Source organism: Terrapene carolina, unplaced genomic scaffold, assembly GCF_002925995.2.
Source record: "Terrapene carolina triunguis isolate 2854851 unplaced genomic scaffold, T_m_triunguis-2.0 Scaffold210, whole genome shotgun sequence".
Classification (NCBI taxonomy): domain Eukaryota; kingdom Metazoa; phylum Chordata; order Testudines; family Emydidae; genus Terrapene; species Terrapene triunguis.
In genome coordinates this window covers 14070894-14089417 of record NW_020664561.1, presented here as the reverse complement: position 1 = coordinate 14089417, position 18524 = coordinate 14070894, and the positions used below count along the sequence as shown (strand labels likewise).

The window sequence follows — 18524 nt, the reverse complement described above, 5'->3', positions numbered from 1 at the left end:
CAGATTTTTAAAGGCATTCAAGCATTGCTGCACTCAGTGTTGCAAGGTCTAACAGATTTAGGATCCTAAATGTCATTTTAAAAGGGATTTAGGCACATTGGAGCCTAAATCCCATTGACTTTGATTCTTACATGCTCTGTAAAGCCCATGGGGTGCCTAGCTGCATCTTTAGGCAGCTAAATACCTTTGTAAAACTGGCCTAAGATCAATATTTTCAGAAGTGGCCACTGGTTTGGGGCACCCAGCTTCAGAAAACGAAGGTCTGATTTGCAGACAGACATGCTAAGCGCCCAAGAAAAGGGTGGCTGCAAGTGCTCAGCACCTTTTAAAGCCAAGACCCAGGTGTCTCAGGTTGGAACCCAAAACCGAGACACTCAAAAGGAGAGGTCAGTTTGCAAATGTTGGCCTGAGTTAGCAGCGTGGTCCATGTGGGTTCTGCAGGAATCCAAATAAATCTGGATATTTTAGCACATCTGTTTGAAAGTATGTTTTTCAGAGGCATTCTTGCCTCAAGGTGCCATTTATGGGGCTGGTATTCCATGAGATCTGGTCTCCTTGTGGAATTTCAAGCACCGGTTAAGAGCAATGCCATGGGAAGAAGAGAACTCATGTAATTTGGTTCCTTCAGGTAGTGAAAAAACATAAACACAAGTAAAACACAGTTAAAAACGCTAGCTGCCCCTCCCATTAATGAAGGCCTTTATTGGTTGCAGGGTCACCTGTGTGTATAGACTTTTTTCTCTTTGTGTAATAATGGCAGTACCTGCTATGAGCAAGGGAAAAGAGGTGGGTCCTTAAAGAATGTATCAGTTACTCATTGTATTTCCTACCCCTGGTTTGTGTATGCGATCGGTACCTTGTTGTGTTTCCTGCCCAGAAAAGTTATTTTTTATTGCTACTCTTGGGTGGTTTTTGGTCAGGCAATTCTCCGGACAGCTCTTTCAAGACACCACCAATAGGCTGCTAAATTCCAGGGGTTAGTGGCTAAGGAATTCAGGAACACTGCTCCAAAGAGCTGGAGAGAGAGTCTTTTACACACACCTACATGCACACACAGCAATATTCACACAAGCCCTTCCCCAGGTGTGCACGGCCATTGTATGCTCAGCACACGTGGGGGTGCAGTGCACAAGGGACACAAACATCCTCAGACACACCGGCCAGGACCCATCCTTCCAGACCCTCACCCGCATCACAGCTGGGGTGACCAGATGTCCCAATTTTATAGGGACAGTCCCAATTTGGGGGGCTTTTTCTTATACAGGCTCCTATTACCTCCCACCCCCATCCCGATCTTTCACACTTGCCATCTGGTCACCCTAATCACAGCCTCCTCTTACCACAAAACGAAGAAACGTTTCATCATCATCAGCAAGAAAGTCGTTGTAGAAGAAGCTGAGTATCTGATAAGGCAACAAGAACATGCTTTGTAAGCAAGCGCTCGCCACTTCTGCTAGCAGAGCTCTCAGCTTTCAGTTTGCCAGGGAGTGCTTTGAAAAACCAGTGTAGTGCTGGGAATAGTGCTGGATTAATACCCTCCATGGATGCAGGAATCCATTGCAGAGCCATAAAGGACAGCCCAGGTGGCCCCAGAGCAGGTTTGCCCCACACTGCCCTGTCCATATGCCTCAATGCTGACCTGGAAGGGCCATGGCTAGGGGGAAAAGGGAATTCACTCTTGGTCCTTGGCTAAAGGGCCAGCTAAAGGGTGTTTTCAGTGATGTAGTCTGGGTAAAGCCCATTAAGTTATTTTGCATAGGCTACCCAATAGCGATGGTTATAATGGTGTTCAGTTACAGACTACATCACACTGAGAAACACCAGGCTCGATGTGAAAGGATCCCTAGCATAGTTTCCCACGCCATCCAGCCCCCTGGCTCACACATCTTTATTGGCTGGGCACACTGACTAGTGAGCTCCCCACCCACCTCTACCTGGTCCACAAAGCAAGAGCTAAGGTCTTGGAATCAGACCATGTGGAAGGTCATTTTTAACTCGAGGCAGCACTACCTCTACCAAACAGAGAGTAACATCTGCTGCATCCTTGGGGAATTCTGATTCCTGACCAGACAGTATGCAGCATGGCATGCTCTTGCACCTCCAATTTCCTTTCTCTGCCTCGCCTCCGAACTGAAGCACCACCCTCATTAAGTAGGCCCTAAGCTGCTTTTACAAAATCCACATTTGTGCTTGCAAATGGGTAGCTGCTCACCTAAGTACCCATTTTGCATGCCCCAGTTTCTGTTTGAAGGTGTAAATCAGGCACGAGAGCTGTGCATGCAAGTTTTTTGAGCAAAACATAGGTGCTAACCTTTGAAAGTTTAGCCTTTCGTGTCTGGGAATAATCCCTCCTGGAGTGTCTGGTTCAGAGGTTGACCTCCTACAATGGGACCTTAGAAATCGGAAGCTCCAGGCACTGTATTTGTATGTGTCCCGTGCAGGGCCGGCTCCAGGGTTTTGGCTGCCCCAAGCAGCCAAACAAAAAACAAAAAAACCAAAAAAAAAGCCGTGATCGCGAACTGCAGTGGCAATTCGGCGGGAGGTCCTTCGCTCCGAGCAGGAGTGAGGGACCGTCCGCTGAATTGCCGCCGAACAGCTGGATGTGCCGCCCCTCTCCGAAGTGGCCGCCCCAAGCACCTGCTTGGTAAGCTGGTGCCTGGAGCCGGCCCTGGTCCCGTGCACATTGTAAAGGGATCATCAGGCACCAAAGTACTCAGTTTTGCAATGTTACAAATGACTTCCATTCATGCACAGCAGCACCCAACACAGAGAATGTCAATCACAGTTCCCAGCATTAGCATCATGGGCAGCATTTCCTACCTTGCAAATCTCTTCCTGTGCTTTTAATATCCAAGGAATGACCTCTCCAGAAGGCAGAAGATCTTGCAGGTTCCTGAGAGTGTTCGGCTTCAGGGGAAGGTGCTGGTGGTTGCTTTCTGTTAAATAGATCTCACATATCCTTTCACCCATCAAATGGCGCAGGAGGAAGCTGCCTCCTTTGCTGGAGCTCAGCACCATGCACAGAAAATCCTCCAGATCATGCCACAGATCCAAAAGATGAGTCTCCACAGCATAGTTCTTGCTCCTCAAGAACTTCCTGAAGGGACGGCCAGCGCAGCTGTCGGCATTAAGTGCCCAAGGAAGGAAATCCAAAGAAGAAGAGGATTTGACGATCTTTTTCAGGGCTAGCAGTGAAGGAAGCTGGGCAATGGGTGTAGAAGTACGTAGATCAGAGAGGCTTCTCCTTTTGCCAATCTCCTCCAGTTGAAGAGGCAACTGGGCGTTAGGGCTGGGTGTTTTGAAAGAAGTGGCCTTTTCCATATCTTTAACACCCCTTTCTGGATGTTGTGCCCACACAGAAGTCTTTCCCAGGGCATCCTCTTTAGGAGGTGGTTGCTTCGTGCCTGTCAGACTAGTTGCACTCCAGTCTGAGCTTGGCTGCCCCTCAGGCTGCAGCCCATGTCTCCTGTGTTTCTCTGTTTCTTTAGGTTGTCTTCCACAAGTTACGAGATCCCAGATCTGCTCCTTGGCTTTTTTACTGGAGTACGGCTCTGACGTAGCCCGGCTGTTCCTGATACTCATTGTGGGTGCTGGAGACACTGCCTTCTCCTTCGAGCCCACCTGTAATAAACGCTCTTGGTATTCCCACAGCAGAGGCTGGCAGGCCTCCTCCTTCTCCATGTTCAGCTTGCAATGAATGAAGAAGTTAGGGAGCCAATAACTTTGGATCTTAAACAGGGCTACTTTCTGCATCTCGCTTAGGAGCTCCCTCCTGGTGCTGATGTGCTGAGGGTGCCAGCCTGAGATCTTCAACAGAGACTCTGAAAAGGGCATGGAGAATTGTAAAGAGTAAGGGTTTAATCCAGAGCCCACTGCAGTCAATGACAGTCTTTCCGCTGACTCACTAGGCTTTGGATCAGACCCTGCAAGAGTAGGTTCTTGAGAAGTGAAGAGTAAATACGGCAGGGGAGAGAGGAGTCCTACAGACTGCACACTGCTCCCCATTCCATTATTTCTCATTGCAAGCGGCATGTACACAAAGCTATTGCAAGGATGAGTCTAATTTTAATGACTTTTTTAAAACTTGGATTTTTGATTGTGGTTTATCTGTTCCATGACAAAGCAACACATGCGCTGTGGCCATTTTTGTTCACATGCACAATCCCGGCATACAGCATGGCAGTCAGCAAGCAAAATAGCTCACTGCTTCCAGCCACAAGACAATGGTTTAACGCAGGGGGAAATAATAGCAATAATAATACCTTGCATTGTAGAGTGTTTTGTAATCCACAGAACACAAAGCACTTTATACAGGAAGGTAGAAGTGCATTTACTGCCCCGTTTTCCAGATAGGGTAATGCAGGCACAGGGACTAGCAGGTAAGTGACTTGGTCTAGGTCATGCAGTGATTCAGTGGCGGAGTCAGCAGCAGAATGCAAGCTGACTGCTTTTTAGCCCTTTGCTTGGTTCATCAGACTCCGGCTGCTCCACATACACCTTCATCCAGTAAGGGCCTAGTGGCAGGGTCATAACCCCACCAGGGCTTTCTGTGAGTTAACTTCTTAGATTAGCTTGACTACTGTAGCGGTTTGATGATGGGCTGCACAAGCCCTCACCCCCGCTGAGGTGGGATAACTCTCTCAAAAGGATGCCAGGAGCAGTCAGTCTCCAGTTTTTCTCACTCCTGTGTTTGCCCTCTCTGCTCCACCACTTTACTTCAGCTCTGCTCTGGAACAACTCCCCTCCCTTGGGTAAGAGAACGGATTTCGTTTCCATCTCCCGTCAGTTCTAGTCTCCACCACTGCTCCTCAAACCTGAGCAGGTGGAGAGATGGCCCTCTCTGGGGTGAAAGAGGGATTTGGTCCATGGGGGGTGCATGAGCCCCCTGTTTGGGGAGGCTAGTGCCTGGCCCTCCCCCTTCTGTCCCACCCGAGCCCCCCCACCATGGCCAGAGGAGCCCACACCCCAGCCTTCCTGAGTCCTGGCCCACCAGCCAGCCCAGGCCGCCGGCCAACCTGCCCCAGCTGCCTCAAGCCGAAGGCTGCAGACTAGGGTGACCAGACAGCAAATGTGAAAAATCGGGACGGGGGTGGGGGGCAATAGGAGCCTATAATAGACCCAAAAATCAGGACTGTCCCTATAAAATCAGGACATCTGGTCACCCTACTGCAGGCCAGCCAGCCCCAGCTGCCCTGGCCGGCCCGAGTCCTGGGCTGCTGGTCCACCTGTCCCAGCCACTCTGAGTCCCAACCCACCAGCCTGCCCATCCTAGCCCCAGTACCTGCTGGCTTTGGGGGAGAGGCTGAGCGAGGGTGGGAAAAGGAGCAGCGTGGGCAAGGTCATGGGGGAAGAGCGGGATGGGGGAGGGGCCTCAGGGTGGATCATGGGCGGGGCCACACCTTGCTGTTTGGGGATGCTTAGCCTCCCCTGGCCTATGATACCAGCCACCCATGATCTGGTCACATTGTTCATTGAGTGCTGGTCTCTCTGGAACTAAGAGATCTCTAACCAAGTGATACTGATGTCCATTCTGCAAGGTGGAACTGTATGAACTGACTCCATGTTCATCAACCCCCTAGTGGTAAATACAACCCCATGTTTCTATCCCCAGCTCCTCAAGCCAGGCTTGGGGTGCTGGACAGAACCAGATGCACTGAAGTCTTGCTGCTCCTGGAAGTTCGGATTCCCAGCCTCAGATTCTCCTTACCAATGCTCATGCTGCAGAGGGTGACTACTGTGGAGCCCTCCTGCAAATGAGTGGCCCTCAGCACTTGGAGCAGAGACAGGTAGAGATCTCGCTGGGCAACATCTGACTCATCAATCTCTAAGATCCTTTCTGCAGCAAGCCAGAACTTTGTCAGCTCTTCCCCTGTGGGTCAGACACACAGCACAATGGTTAAGGGCGGGGAAAGAATGAGAAAGTGGGGAGAGTGAGCAGGAGAGACATTCCCTGAAAGCATTGCTGATGAGACAAACAGGTGCTATTCTAAAGTAGAAGAGTTCTATACGTGGTTTAAAGTTACATATCCCAATGTCCAGATGCAGGGATTGCCACTCTGCACAAGCGTATGGATACATAGGGAAGTAGGGGGCAGTATGAAGGAAGCTCTCTGTGGTCACCTGCCATTCCTTGGATAAAAGAACGAAAGCGCCACATTCCCCTGCTACCGCTAATGCACTTTTCGAGCAGCCATTGATCTGCACTCTTCCATTTCAGCATCTCTGCTGCAAGAGAAAGTGAAAGACATCACATCAGACTGTACTCGAGCATGTGCATGTGCAAACACATCCCTATGGAAATTCCAGTAGACCCTTCTAGAATCCTTCAATTGATCTCTGTTAGTTTCTGTTGGAGGACCAGCAGTGCCAGGAGACAGCAGGTCAATGGACCTTGGCTGTTCCAAAACCTAGTTGCCAGCTGGAACAAATAAGAGCCAGTTGCAAATGCTCAGCTGGAATTCCCACTAGTGATACCCAACACATGAACATATGGACATGTAAAACCACACACATGCCCTCCAGACCCTGACATCCACTTCCCTGAGTTAGCCCCTCCCCCTTCCCATTCCCATTTTTTATCTCAACTGGGGCTTCCCCTCAAATCTTCCTGGTGTCTAACATTAAACCTAGGTTGCAAGAAGAAGCCTGAGATGCAGAGGAAAGATCAAACTGGTGTGAACTTTGCTCCTGTTGACTTTATAATACAAGATGAACATGGCTCAGCTATCTTCGCAGCTCTTCTGATAATGACATTATGACTCTGAGCTTTTGTTGAACTGCGTGGACCAAATTAATCCAGGGTGTAACCCAAGTTTATCCAGGATGTCTGGACCTTGCACTGCTATAGCCACCCAGGGGTTAATAGGCAGAGCAGCTACTTCCCCACCTGCAGGGAATTATGTGACTAGCAACAGTTGGGATAAAAGGCTGGAGCTCAGACAGAGAGTGATTGCTGCCCGGGAACCTGGGGAGGACTGCACCAGCTGCAGACTGGGAGGAAGCTGTGCAAGGAGCCAGAGCCGCCAAGGACAAAATGCTGGAACAAGGTCCTCTTTGAGAGGGGCCTGGAGGTCAATGAAGGTAGGAAGTGGCCCAGGGAAGCACATCTTACCTGTTTAGTACAGAGTCCCTGGGTTGGAACCCAGAGGAGAGGGAGGCCCTGGGTTCCCCTCCCTGCCTCCAAGGAAGGGGATGTGAAAGCCCGCCTGATGCAAAGGAACAAGAACTAGTGATCCCAATATGGGGCTGAAGATGTGGCATAAGGTCATTGTACTGTTTGTTTGTTAGGCTCTCTATTACCCCAGAAGGGGTGGGATGACAAACCATGTGGTTGGAGGGCTGAGTTATAAGAATGGGCAAACCACTACAGGCTCAGAGTGGCCACCAACAAGGGCCACCAGAGTCCAAGAGGCTGCTACACTATGCCCAGTCACTGGCTGGTGGGTGACCTTTCTACACCCAATGACTGCATTAAATATTGGCTTCCCTGGAGTTACACCAGATGAATCTGGCCCTCTGTGTTTGTGCCCCATGATACACCAAGAGCATCCTGTCTGCCTTGCTCCCATTTGTCTTCACTTTCAACAACTTTGCATTTCCCTGGTAAACGGGCTGTTGTCCTCATGTTTTGGGGTAAACACTATGGCCCAGATTCAGACCTGCTGCAACTATGACACAGACTGGCTGAGTCACAGGCCAGGACACTATTTTATAAGCACAGGACACAGCAGACAAGCAAATAGCCCTGATTTAGGCTTATTGGTGGTTTATCTCGTGACCCACCAAACCTACTATACATCACTGGGACCGTGGGACTCCCAATGGGATATACCATTGGTTTCTATCTAGGATCGTTCACAGGATATCATTTTTAAATGGTTGCTGCTCCTTCAGATGAGGAAAAAACCAGGTCATCTCAGGACATTTATAAGACACGATTATTTCAGCATCTCAGGCATTATGGGACAGTCCACCTCTGGGTGCAATTCCCATCAAGATTTTAGGGAGAAATTGACTGGCTGGTGACTTTAATGGGAGTGTGCAAGTTAAACTTGGGTACAAATGGTAAATGGTTTTAAATGCAAAAAAAGGTGTAAGTGGTGAAGTAGAGCAACTTGCAGCAATATAACGCTCAGTCGTGGGCGTGCAAAAGGACTGTAACTTATGGAGAGGGAGAAAGGTGGACAGGAGCAGAAAAACCAACTACAGCAAGTTCCTTCACTTTGGTCTGTGCTTTTCTGATATTTGCTTTTTCTACTCCAAGTTTCAGGGTATAATTTGCTGCACCCCTTCTGCATGCTCATAGTGTCAGAGTCCCCTTCATGTAACCACAGTTACAGCACAGTGTGACCTCGCATGCATTGTAGGTGTGGGGCCACGCTGGTGGAGGTGGAGTACCTGCACATAAAAAATCAGGATTGCACCACTGCTCGTGCCCATAGTAGCTGAGTGACTCCTAGAGGAACTACCAGCAAATTCTCTCTCTCTCTATCTATAGAGGGGAGCTTGAAAAGTTAAAGGAATACGATCTTTTTATGTGTGAACTGAGCACATTTGACCTGGAATCACTGAGGCAGAATAGAGTCCTCAGGTGCTAAGGCCAGAAGGGACCAGTCTGACTTCCTGCATAACACAGGCCATAGAATTTCACCCAGTGATTCCTGCATCCCACCCGCCACGTCTGGCTGAGCCAGAGACTCTTTTAGAAAGCCATCCAGTCTTGATTAAAGATCCCAAGACTGAGAAGTCACTGGGTTCCATTGTAAGTTGCTACAATAAACAATGCCCCTTTTGAGCCCTTTCCCACAGTTTACAAGTATTTCCCCCCTACACAAATGAAACCATTTACAAAAAATGCAACCATTTTATAAGCACGATGACCTAGTCCAGAATGCGTCTCCCAATCTTCAAACCTCAGTCAGCACACACCAGAGGTGAGCGCCTTAACTGAACAGAGCCAGGGTACAGCACTGCTGATGTGCTAATCCTGCCCTACATTAGAATGTTTGTGCTTAAGGTCACCTTTGCTTACCTGCCTCCTCGGATCTAATGAAACTGAGAAGCTCCTGACAGAGAATGTAATGAAAACACAAGTTGGTTTTACAGAAGTGCGGCAGCCGGTACTTTTCCATCCAGGTCAATAAGCCTTTGTACTTTGGCACCTGTATCCCCCCCCCAAAGATTGATTAGACTGTGAGGAATGATCTATCCCTGGTGTAGCTCCATTGACTGCATTAAATGAGAACCCATTAGGGCGAGGGGCCTGTAAGACTCCCAGGGCTCAAAGCCTGCTAGGACTTGTTTTTCATGACCTTTTCAGGGTAATGAACATTTCGGGGGACTTAAATCCCATTGATCCCAAAGGGGTTACACCTAGGGGGACAAGGATTTGCTTCCTGTCAGTGAAGCCAATGGAAGGAAGAGGTGGTGATGATGCAGCTGGAGCATTGGGGAAGCAGGCTCCCCAGTAAGAACAGCAGAGATCAATAGTGTCAAAGCACAGGTGAATCCCGCTTCTAGCAGTGGAGAGGAGAGACCCTGCAGGAGGTGGCTTAGGGTGAAGGCTCCTGGTTTTGCAAAGACAGCCCTATCCTGTTTAAGGATGGAATGTTCTGCTCCGCACTGTTCTATCCAATTCAACAAAACTTCTGCACATGGGGCCTGATCCTCACACCCCCCCCTCCCCCCGCAAAGTCAATGGGAGTCTTTCCATTGACTTCAATGGAATTTGGATCAAGCCCCATAGAACTTCCCCAGGATCAGGGTCTTGATCACTTGTGCTCCTGATTGTACCCAGGGTTCATAAAGAACATGATTCCCCACGTTAAAATAAATCAATTAACGGAATAAACATAAGGAGGGGACAAGAGGGAAGGAGAGTCACCCTTGAGAATCTTAAACCCTACTTGTTCTGTCAACCCCTGTTGTTGTCCCTTCCTCCCTCCCTTCCTTCCTCCCCACCCACCCCTCTCCCTTTCAGTGGAGAAGGTGTCAGCCCTCCACTGCATGCTAAGAATGTTACTGCCTCACCAGGTAGCACGGTAACTCTGGCCACAGGAACCACTGGCAAATGTTGGCCATGTAAATGGGTGTCTGGCCAAAGACCTGTGTAGAAAGAACAGGAGAGAAGTGAGAGAGATTGGGGTGTGGGGGAAGGGCTGATTAGTGGAGACAATAATTCCTCCTGGAAAACCCATCTTTCCCATAGACAATCATCACCACTTATTCTTCCAAGTCATGCAGAGTTCTTCCAACCTTTCTTGGTAAGCAGAGACACTCCTCAGATACAATTATTAATAATAAATGAACCAACTGTTTAAAACTGAAGTGACGCTACCCCCCCTATAGTCACGGTTCTCAGTCTGTGGTCTGTGATGTGTTTGTATTACAGTGGGGCCTAGGTACCCTAGTGTAATAGTGTTGTATGTACAGTGAGTAAAGGGAAGCCTTTCCCCACAGGGCTTATAGTCTAAACAGACAAACAATGGGAGAAAGGAATGATTGGTCCGGAGTCCTGAGCAGGGGCGTGGCCTCAACCAGAAGAGGCGGGGCCTTTAAATCTTGATTTAAAGGCCCCGCTCTGGCTGCGGCTGGGAGCCCCAGGGCCTTTAAATTACCCCCAGAGCTACCAGCTGCAGAGGCGGCTGGGAGCCCCTGGGCTAAGGGGCAATTTAAAGGGCCCGGGGCTCTGGCTGCTGCTACCGCGGCAGAGCTCCGGGCCCTTTAAATCGCCGACGGAGCCCTGCCACCGCTACCCCAGGGCTCTGGCAGCCGGGCTCAGGCGCTGCTTTAAAGGGCTGGGGCTCCCCGCAGTGGCAGGAGCCCTGACCCCTTTAAATCGCCGACTGAGCCCGGCTGGCGGAGGCCCAGGGCTCGCCAGGCGATTTAAAGGGCCTGGGGCTCCAGCCGCTGCAGGGAGCCCCGGGTCCTTTAAAGCGCCAGCCTGGGGAAGCCGGTCTGGTCTGGCACGGCATACTGGCTCTTGCCGGTATGCCGTACTGGACCATACCGGCTTACTTTCACCTCTGGATCGCTCCCACTTTACAGATTAAGTGATTTACTGGTACTTAAGGTCACCCAGGGAGTGTGTGGCAGAGCTGGGACTTGAACCCAGCCTTTCTGAGGCTTAACTCACAAGCTCATTCCTTCTCTTCCATGAGCTCTGTCCTACTAGGCCCAAAAGTAGCCATTTTAGGAACAAGCTCTGGAGAAGTTGGGAAGGCAGAAGGGATTCAAGCAGTCAAAACCTCTGTTTTACATCTCAAAAGACATCACCTCCAGCAGTTCAGAACCAGTCCAAGCCTGAACATCTACACTGCTATTTTTTAGCCGCACAGGACTCAGCCAGTTGACCCGGGCTCTGAAGCTCAGTACCAGGGGGTCTTTTATTGCAGTGTGGACATACTCAGGGAAACCAATGGTGCTGAAAGTAGTGGGATTGAGTCTATATTTTTCACTCCTCTCTGATCAGTATTGAATCATTGTCCCAACAGGCTGTGATGCTGGCAGGCCAGCCCTTGCCACGGCTGCAGGTTTTAACTAAGAACCGACAGACTCATAGCTGGAGACCAGACCAATTCATTTATGTGTTAGTGTTGTTCAAAATAGGTATTAGTCTTATAAGTATGTATGTAGTGTTTAGACTCTACAGGATGTTTGTAAGTTGCTGCATGCATTAATCTCATTTGTAATGTCTGTATTCTATGCTATAAGGAAATAGGTAAGCTTTGCTTTATGGCTTTGAAAATGTTTGCTCTAAACTTGTGAACTCGTATGAAAAGAGTGTTTCTCCCTCACCCTCCACCGCTTGTCCAGAAGGACTATCAAAATCAGATGGGCCATCAAGGAATATCACAATACAAAGGATTGGTGAATGGCCCTATTGCACCTGGGAAATGCTACGTGCAAGGCCCGTCCTAGGGACTTGGAGGCTGAATGAAGGAAATAAAAAAAGACACAGGAAAACTTATCATTTCTTTGCTATTTGAACTCTCACTGGGCCAGAGACTCCAAACTGAGGCAGAGATCCCTAGGGGTGACTCCCTGGGTCCACCCTGGAAGACGTCTTGAATTAACAAACTACCACATCTCTGTCAACTTTAGGATTTAGATTGCAACTCATTAGTGCGTATATGTTTGCTTGCTTTAACCCTTAAATAACTTTCTTGTTTTGTTTTTCCTTGTTAATCAACCTTGAAGTTAGTTTATTACAAGACTGACTACAGGCATTGTCTTTGGCGTGAGATCTAAGACACAGATTGATCTGGGGTAAGTGACTGGTCTCTTGGGACTGGGAGCAACCTGAATATTTTGTGATTTTTTGTGACTATTTATTATTAAGTCCAGCTTGTCTGAGTGGCAAGATAGACTGGAGAGTCTAAGGGGACTGTCTGTGACTCCATGGTAAGACTAGTATAGTGATCCAGGAGTTCACATTTGTTACCGGCTTGGTGAAATCTACTTGTAGAACACACCACCGGTTTTGGGGCATCTGCCCTGTTTTTGACAGTCTGCCCTGAGGTCGGCAGTCCCTGTTGTGAGCCACTCCATACAGCGCGACACAGGCACTACGTGCAAAAATAAGGTGTTATTCCCTCTGTGCTGCCCAAAGTCCTGCTTGGATAACTACATTCAGCCCATCTAACGCCCCCACCCCCCCAGACTTAGCTTGCAACAGCTGACAAAATTACATCCAAAGATGCATGCCCATGGAGCAGGTGTAGGGATAGCTACCAGAGAAGTGCTGGCCTGAAATTCACAGGGTTCCCTAAGACCTGCAAACTCACCGGGGGTGTGGGTGGGGGGGTAGAATCCAGAAAGAGAGTGAGCTAAACTGTAAGATGGAAACTTACGGGGAGATTCAGGAATGTGTTGAAAAAATCTACAAAGACTTCATCTTCCAGCAGAACCACCAGCTCCGTGGAGGCTATCGTTGCTAGGGTGGGAGAAGAAAAACAATTACCCAGCTTTTGTTACAGAGAGGGAGCGAAACTGAACCAAAAAATGAATTTTAAAATGCTAGGGTAGCCCACTGGGAGTGCTATAGGGCCCCCTCTGTGCTAATTACAAGAGATATGGATGTGTTACAGCCATAATTTGCAAGCTGACACTCAAGCTGCAGCTCACACCTTTAGCTCTGGAAGTTCCTAGTTCAATCCCTGGTTCAATACTAGGAAAGACAATTGTTTAAAACAGTTCTTAAATAATTCCTTCTAAAACCAGTTTAAGGAACACAAAAGGAGGAGAACGTTTAATAGATTGGGTCCCTGTAACACTGAAAACTCTGAGAACACTTCCACAGAGAGGCTTGGGAAGGGTAAACAAGTTCTCTCTCAGTACACTGTGGAACAATTCCTACAGCAGCTCAAGTTAGTGAGGTGCTTAGAATCCTGGGATATGCCCCAAAATTATCATCGTGCCTGACCTGGGTTACTGCAATGCCAATGTGGACACAGCTGTGACTCAAAGCACCCCCATGTTCACACACTACTGCAAAGATGTTTGTACAAAATATGCCTTTTAAGGTGGTATTTGAAAACTAATAGCAGGTCTATAGAGATGTATAAAATCATGAATGGTATGGAGAAAGTGAATAAGGAAGTGTTATTTACCCCGTCACATAATACCAGAACCAGAGGTCACGCAATGAAATTAATACACAATAAGCTTAAACAAACAAGGAAGTACTTCTTCACACAATGCACATTTAACCTGCGAAACTTGTTGCCCGGGGATGATGTGAAGGCTAAAAGTATAAAAATTCATGGAGGGTAGGTCTATCAGTGATTATTGGCCAAGATGGTCAGGAATGTAACCCCATGTTCTTGGTGTCCCTAAACCTCTGACTGCCAGAAGCTGGGACTGGATGACAGGGGATGATCACTCAATGAATTGCCCTGGTCGGTTCATTCCCTCTGAAGCATCTGGCATCAGCTACTGTTGGAAGACAAGATACTAAGCTAGATGGGCCATTGGTCTGACCCAGTATGGCCAGTCTTATGTTCTAGCACAATGGTCATTAATATCAATGTAAAATGCATGTATTAATCTAATATGTGAAGTTATGAGTTCCCTCTGTATAATGTTACTAGAAGATGTGTAAGAAGACAGCCTAGATAAGCAAGTCCGTCCTAGACAAAGAAATGAGGGTTTACCTCATTTAGTCATTAACAAAGCTATAAAGCAAACCAGCTTGGGTTGTCTTGAGCCTGAACCCGAGACACACAGAATTAACATGGCTCCTACACACCAGAGAGACCAAATTCCCAGGAGGCCTTTCTAACCTTGAGAACAAAAACAATTCTTTGGGAATATAAGGAACAGAGAGAGACTCCATCTTAGCTTTCACCTAAGACAAGAGAAACCAGTATCTCGTACTTCTGTGGAAGGGTCCTGACTGAGAGACAGTCAGCCATGCTGGACCAAGAGCAATAGGTGAGCAAAACCATCTTAAACAAAGCCTGTGCCTTGCGAGGTTGATTTTTAGACTTCTAGATGCACGTTTTCACTTTTGTTTGCTTGTAACCATCTCTACCTTTATTTCTTTTGCTTGGCTTCACTTAACCTATGTCCTGTTTGTGACGGGTTTACCAACCCCGCACTGGGCCAATGGAGTGGGACCAATCACTGTGGGCCCAGGAGGCCACGCCTCCTCACCTCTGCTACACATGCTCCAGGTGGAAGGGACAGATAAAAGGAGACAGCCCAGCTCAGTCTGGGCTGGCTGAGGAGGAGGAAGGACGTGTGTTGCAAGCGCCTGCAGAGACACCTGAGACTCCACGAGGCAAAAACCGTGGACCCAGACTACGCTGTGAACAACCAGACAACCACAGAGATTTATGGGGACACCGAGCCACTGCCGGCCAGGGAGAAGCCTGGGCTGCACCTTGCGGTAGGAAGTGACCCGGGGAATGTAGTAGAAGCCGATGCTTAAACCCTTAACAGGGAATTTCCCAGCTTCATAGGGCCCTTGGTTGGAACCCAGTGGAGCAGGATGGGCCTGGGTTCTCCTACCCCTCCCCACTTTCCACTAGATGTGGCTACTGCTTGTTTGCTCTGCCCCACCCAGGGGCTACAAACTGACTGTTTGTTCTGCCCTGCCCAGAGCGTCAGAACCCCCAATTGCTATTGCCTGCCCCAACAGGAGGCTCAGGGGCCATACACTGTTTGTTTGCCCTGCCCTACCCCGCCCTGCCCAGGGGCTGCAGACTGCTTGTTCTGCCCTGCCCAGGGGCTGCAGGTTGATTGTTTGCTTGACCCCGCCAGGGATCCTGAGTCCGCCTTGTTGCAATCATCTGATCCCACAGGGAGTCCTGATGACTGTGTGATGGGGTGTACCAACCCGGCACTGGGCCAACAGGGGCGGCCCCACTTGACACGCAGGGTCCCCCCATCATGTTGCTAATAAAGTTGTTTATTTTAATCTAAATCAGCCCAGTGCTGTGTTGAATTTAAGTGACTAATAACTGCAATTAACATGGTAAACTGCTGGGTATTGTCTCTCTGAAGGAGCAAATGAACTTTATTATTTCTCTGAATGGTCCAGGAGAGGGCTTGACCTTTCAGGGCAGATGGTTTTGTACAAATTCAGGACTGGAAGTGCATTGGGGTCATTTTGCCAGGAGTAACCAAACCTGGGTGGGGCTGTTGTGTTGTAGGCAGGCTGTTGCGGTCAGAAGCACTGACCCAGGGCTGCACCGCACACAGACACTTAGGATATTACATTCTTGTCTGGTGGCTGTTGGTGTCCAGGCTGTGAACCACAGCAGCAGAGCGTTTAAGCTATCCAGGGCTACAGGGCAGGCAGTGACATAACCCCTTACTGGTCTGGTTTGCACCCCAAAACATGACATGGCTACATGAGTATGAGTCAAGTGTGGCTCCATAGCGTCGACACTTGTGGGTGGGCGTGGCTAACCGGGGTGCCCATTCCTGGGTGTCCAGACCTGAGTAAACTCTGCAGTGAAGACATATCCTGAAGGAGGTTTTACGTAGCCAGAGTTTGTCCCAGTGTGGGATCCCAGGTTCTGAAAGGTCAAAGGGCAACTCTCTAAACAATTAAAGTGTCTAGCTCATGCACGAATAGCATTAGTACTCTGAAATCAATGAGTCAGTGCAGTACAAAATAAAGAAGAGACACTGTGGCTGACTGCAGGAGAGGACCAATCCCAAAATAGATTTTAAGACTAAAACATCATGTGCCAGAGCTCCGGCTGGTGTGGATCGGAATCGCTCCTTTGACCCCCCCCTGAAGCTACCCCAGCTTACACCAGCTGAAGAACTGGCTCTGTATATTGGTATCCTTTAACTGCCTTTCTGCAGAGCATGCTAATAAATTCCCAGAAACCAACACAGGTCAATGGACAAGAGAGACAAAGTGACTCAGGTTATAGTGACAGTGAGTAACTTCAGAAGCTCCATCCATCCAAGGATCGAAAGGTAGTATATGAACATTATTAATGAACAGAGTCTCCCAATATCCTTGTGAGGTATTATTATCCCTGTTTCACAGATATGGAAGTGAGGGATAGAGGCAAGATGGGCACCTAGAAAATGTGCACTCCAAATTAATGGATACTTCTGAAAGCTTACCCTTAAGTGACCAAGATTACACAAGAAATCTGTGACAGAGGCAGGAATGGAACTTAGATTTCCTGAGTCCCTGGCCTGTACTCCCCCCCAAACCAAACGTGGGCAAACTACGGGCCACATCCAGCCCGTGGGACCGTCCTGCCCGGCCCCTGAGCTCCCAACTGGAGAGCCTAGTCCCCAGCCCCTCCCCCGCTGTCCCCCCTCCCATGCCGCCCCATGGGCTGCACTCTGGCCCGCCGCTCCTGCTGGGCAGCGTGGGGAGTGCAGCTGGCTCTGGCCGGGTATCACAGCTGTGAGCTCCTGCTGCTGGTAAGGAGACAGGGAGCGGGGGGATTGGGTAAGGGAGCGAAGGGTTGTGGGGGGCAGTCAGGGAGGAGGGGGTGGTTGGATGGGGCGGAGGTTCTGGGGGGGCGGTCGGGGATGGGGAACAGGGAGGGGTGGGAGTCCCGGGGGGCCTGTCAGGGGGCGAGGATGTGAATAAGGGTTGGAAGGGCAGTCAGGGGACAGGGAGCAGGGGGTGTTGGATAAGGGGGTGGGATCCTGGGGGGCAGAAGGTCCCAGGAGGGGGTGGTCAGGGATGAGGAGCAGAGGGAGGTTGGATAGGGGGTGGGAGTCCTGGGGGTCAGGGCATGGAGGTGTGGATAGGGGTCAGGGAACTAAGGAGACAAGGAGCAGGGGGGATTGGATGTGTTGGGGGTTCTGAGGGGGGCAGTCAGGGGGTAGGAAGTGGGACGGGGTGGATAGGGGGCATGGGCCAGGCTGTTTGGGGAGGCACAGCCTTCCCTACTTGGCCCTCCATACAGTTGCGCAACCCTGATGTGGCCCTCGGGCCAAAAAGTTTGCCCACCCTGCCTTAAACCCTCTTTCCCTCATTAATTGCTTGCTAAGGCCTCCAGCAAGGGTGTACTGCAGGTAACTCACCAGTCTTGTTCATGTTTTCCCCTGTCCTTGAGATCTTTGCTGTCACTGCCAAGCCAGACCATTCTAAAGGGAGTTGTTCCTTTATGATGCGTTAAGTATTGCTGCTGTGCAGAGTTCCACACTCCACATGGTACCAGCTGGTGAAAGTGCAATGCTACTCTGAAAATGGCACTGTAGAAGTCTATGTGTATCATCTGCTCATTGATTCCCGGATCAAATCTGCCAATCATTTCTTTTCTAACTGAAAACCTTACAAATATACATTGGGAAGCTCAGAGTCAAGCTGGGGACTTTCCGTCTCAAGCATCATCCCCTGTAAGAAAGATTCTGTAGGCCCAACGTACGCCCGTAGTGACCTCTGTAACCCTTTTATCTTCAGATTAGGCCATCACCTGTCCTCTGGCTTCTTAAATGGTGTAAAGAGCTTCCAGTCCTGTCCCGTAGCAAAATCCGCTTCAAACAAAACACATTTGCTGTGGAAGCCACAGAGGAAATACTGGATCCTACAATACAGCCAGTCACTTCTCTTGATTATGGTCACAATCCTGCAATGAGCTCTGTCCCCACTTCAGGAGCCCACAGTGCAGGAGCCCCGTTGAAGTCAGAATCAGCACAGAATCACCTTCTACCCATATGCACCAGGGAAAAGAAGAGCTTGTAGGTAGTGTGACGGGTTTGATCACAGAAACCCCTAGGGATTGTCACCTGATGTGCTGAGACTACCTCTGAGCCCGTTTTCCCTGCCAGATTGGCCTCCAGAACCCTGCCTTGTTGAGCCAGACAAGCCAGTCTGCTCCAGCACAGACCCAGGGTCTGAACCACACGCCCCAAAGCTGCAGACTTAACTGAAAACAGCTTAAGAAGTGCTCCTGTCTCCAGTACCCAGACATCCTGCTCCCAATGGGATCCAAACCCCAAATGAATCTGATTTACTCTGTATAAAGCTTATACAGGGTAAACTCATAAATTGTCTGCCCTCTATAACACTGATAGAGAGATATGCACAGCTGTTT

General features: G+C 49.3%; 1 protein-coding gene across 1 annotated transcript in view; it reads right to left on the bottom strand.

Moving 5' to 3' along the window:
* Positions 1-17573, bottom strand: part of LOC112114862 (regulator of G-protein signaling protein-like) — a 37452-nt gene extending 19879 nt beyond the window's left edge. The window contains 9 exon segments of the mRNA XM_026655605.1: positions 1341-1403; positions 2821-3821; positions 5708-5870; positions 6019-6066; positions 6068-6225; positions 9032-9161; positions 10030-10104; positions 12852-12951; positions 17527-17573. Coding sequence (XP_026511390.1) covers positions 1341-1403; positions 2821-3821; positions 5708-5870; positions 6019-6066; positions 6068-6225; positions 9032-9161; positions 10030-10104; positions 12852-12951; positions 17527-17573 — 1785 coding nt within the window.
* Positions 17574-18524: the final 951 nt, after the last annotated feature.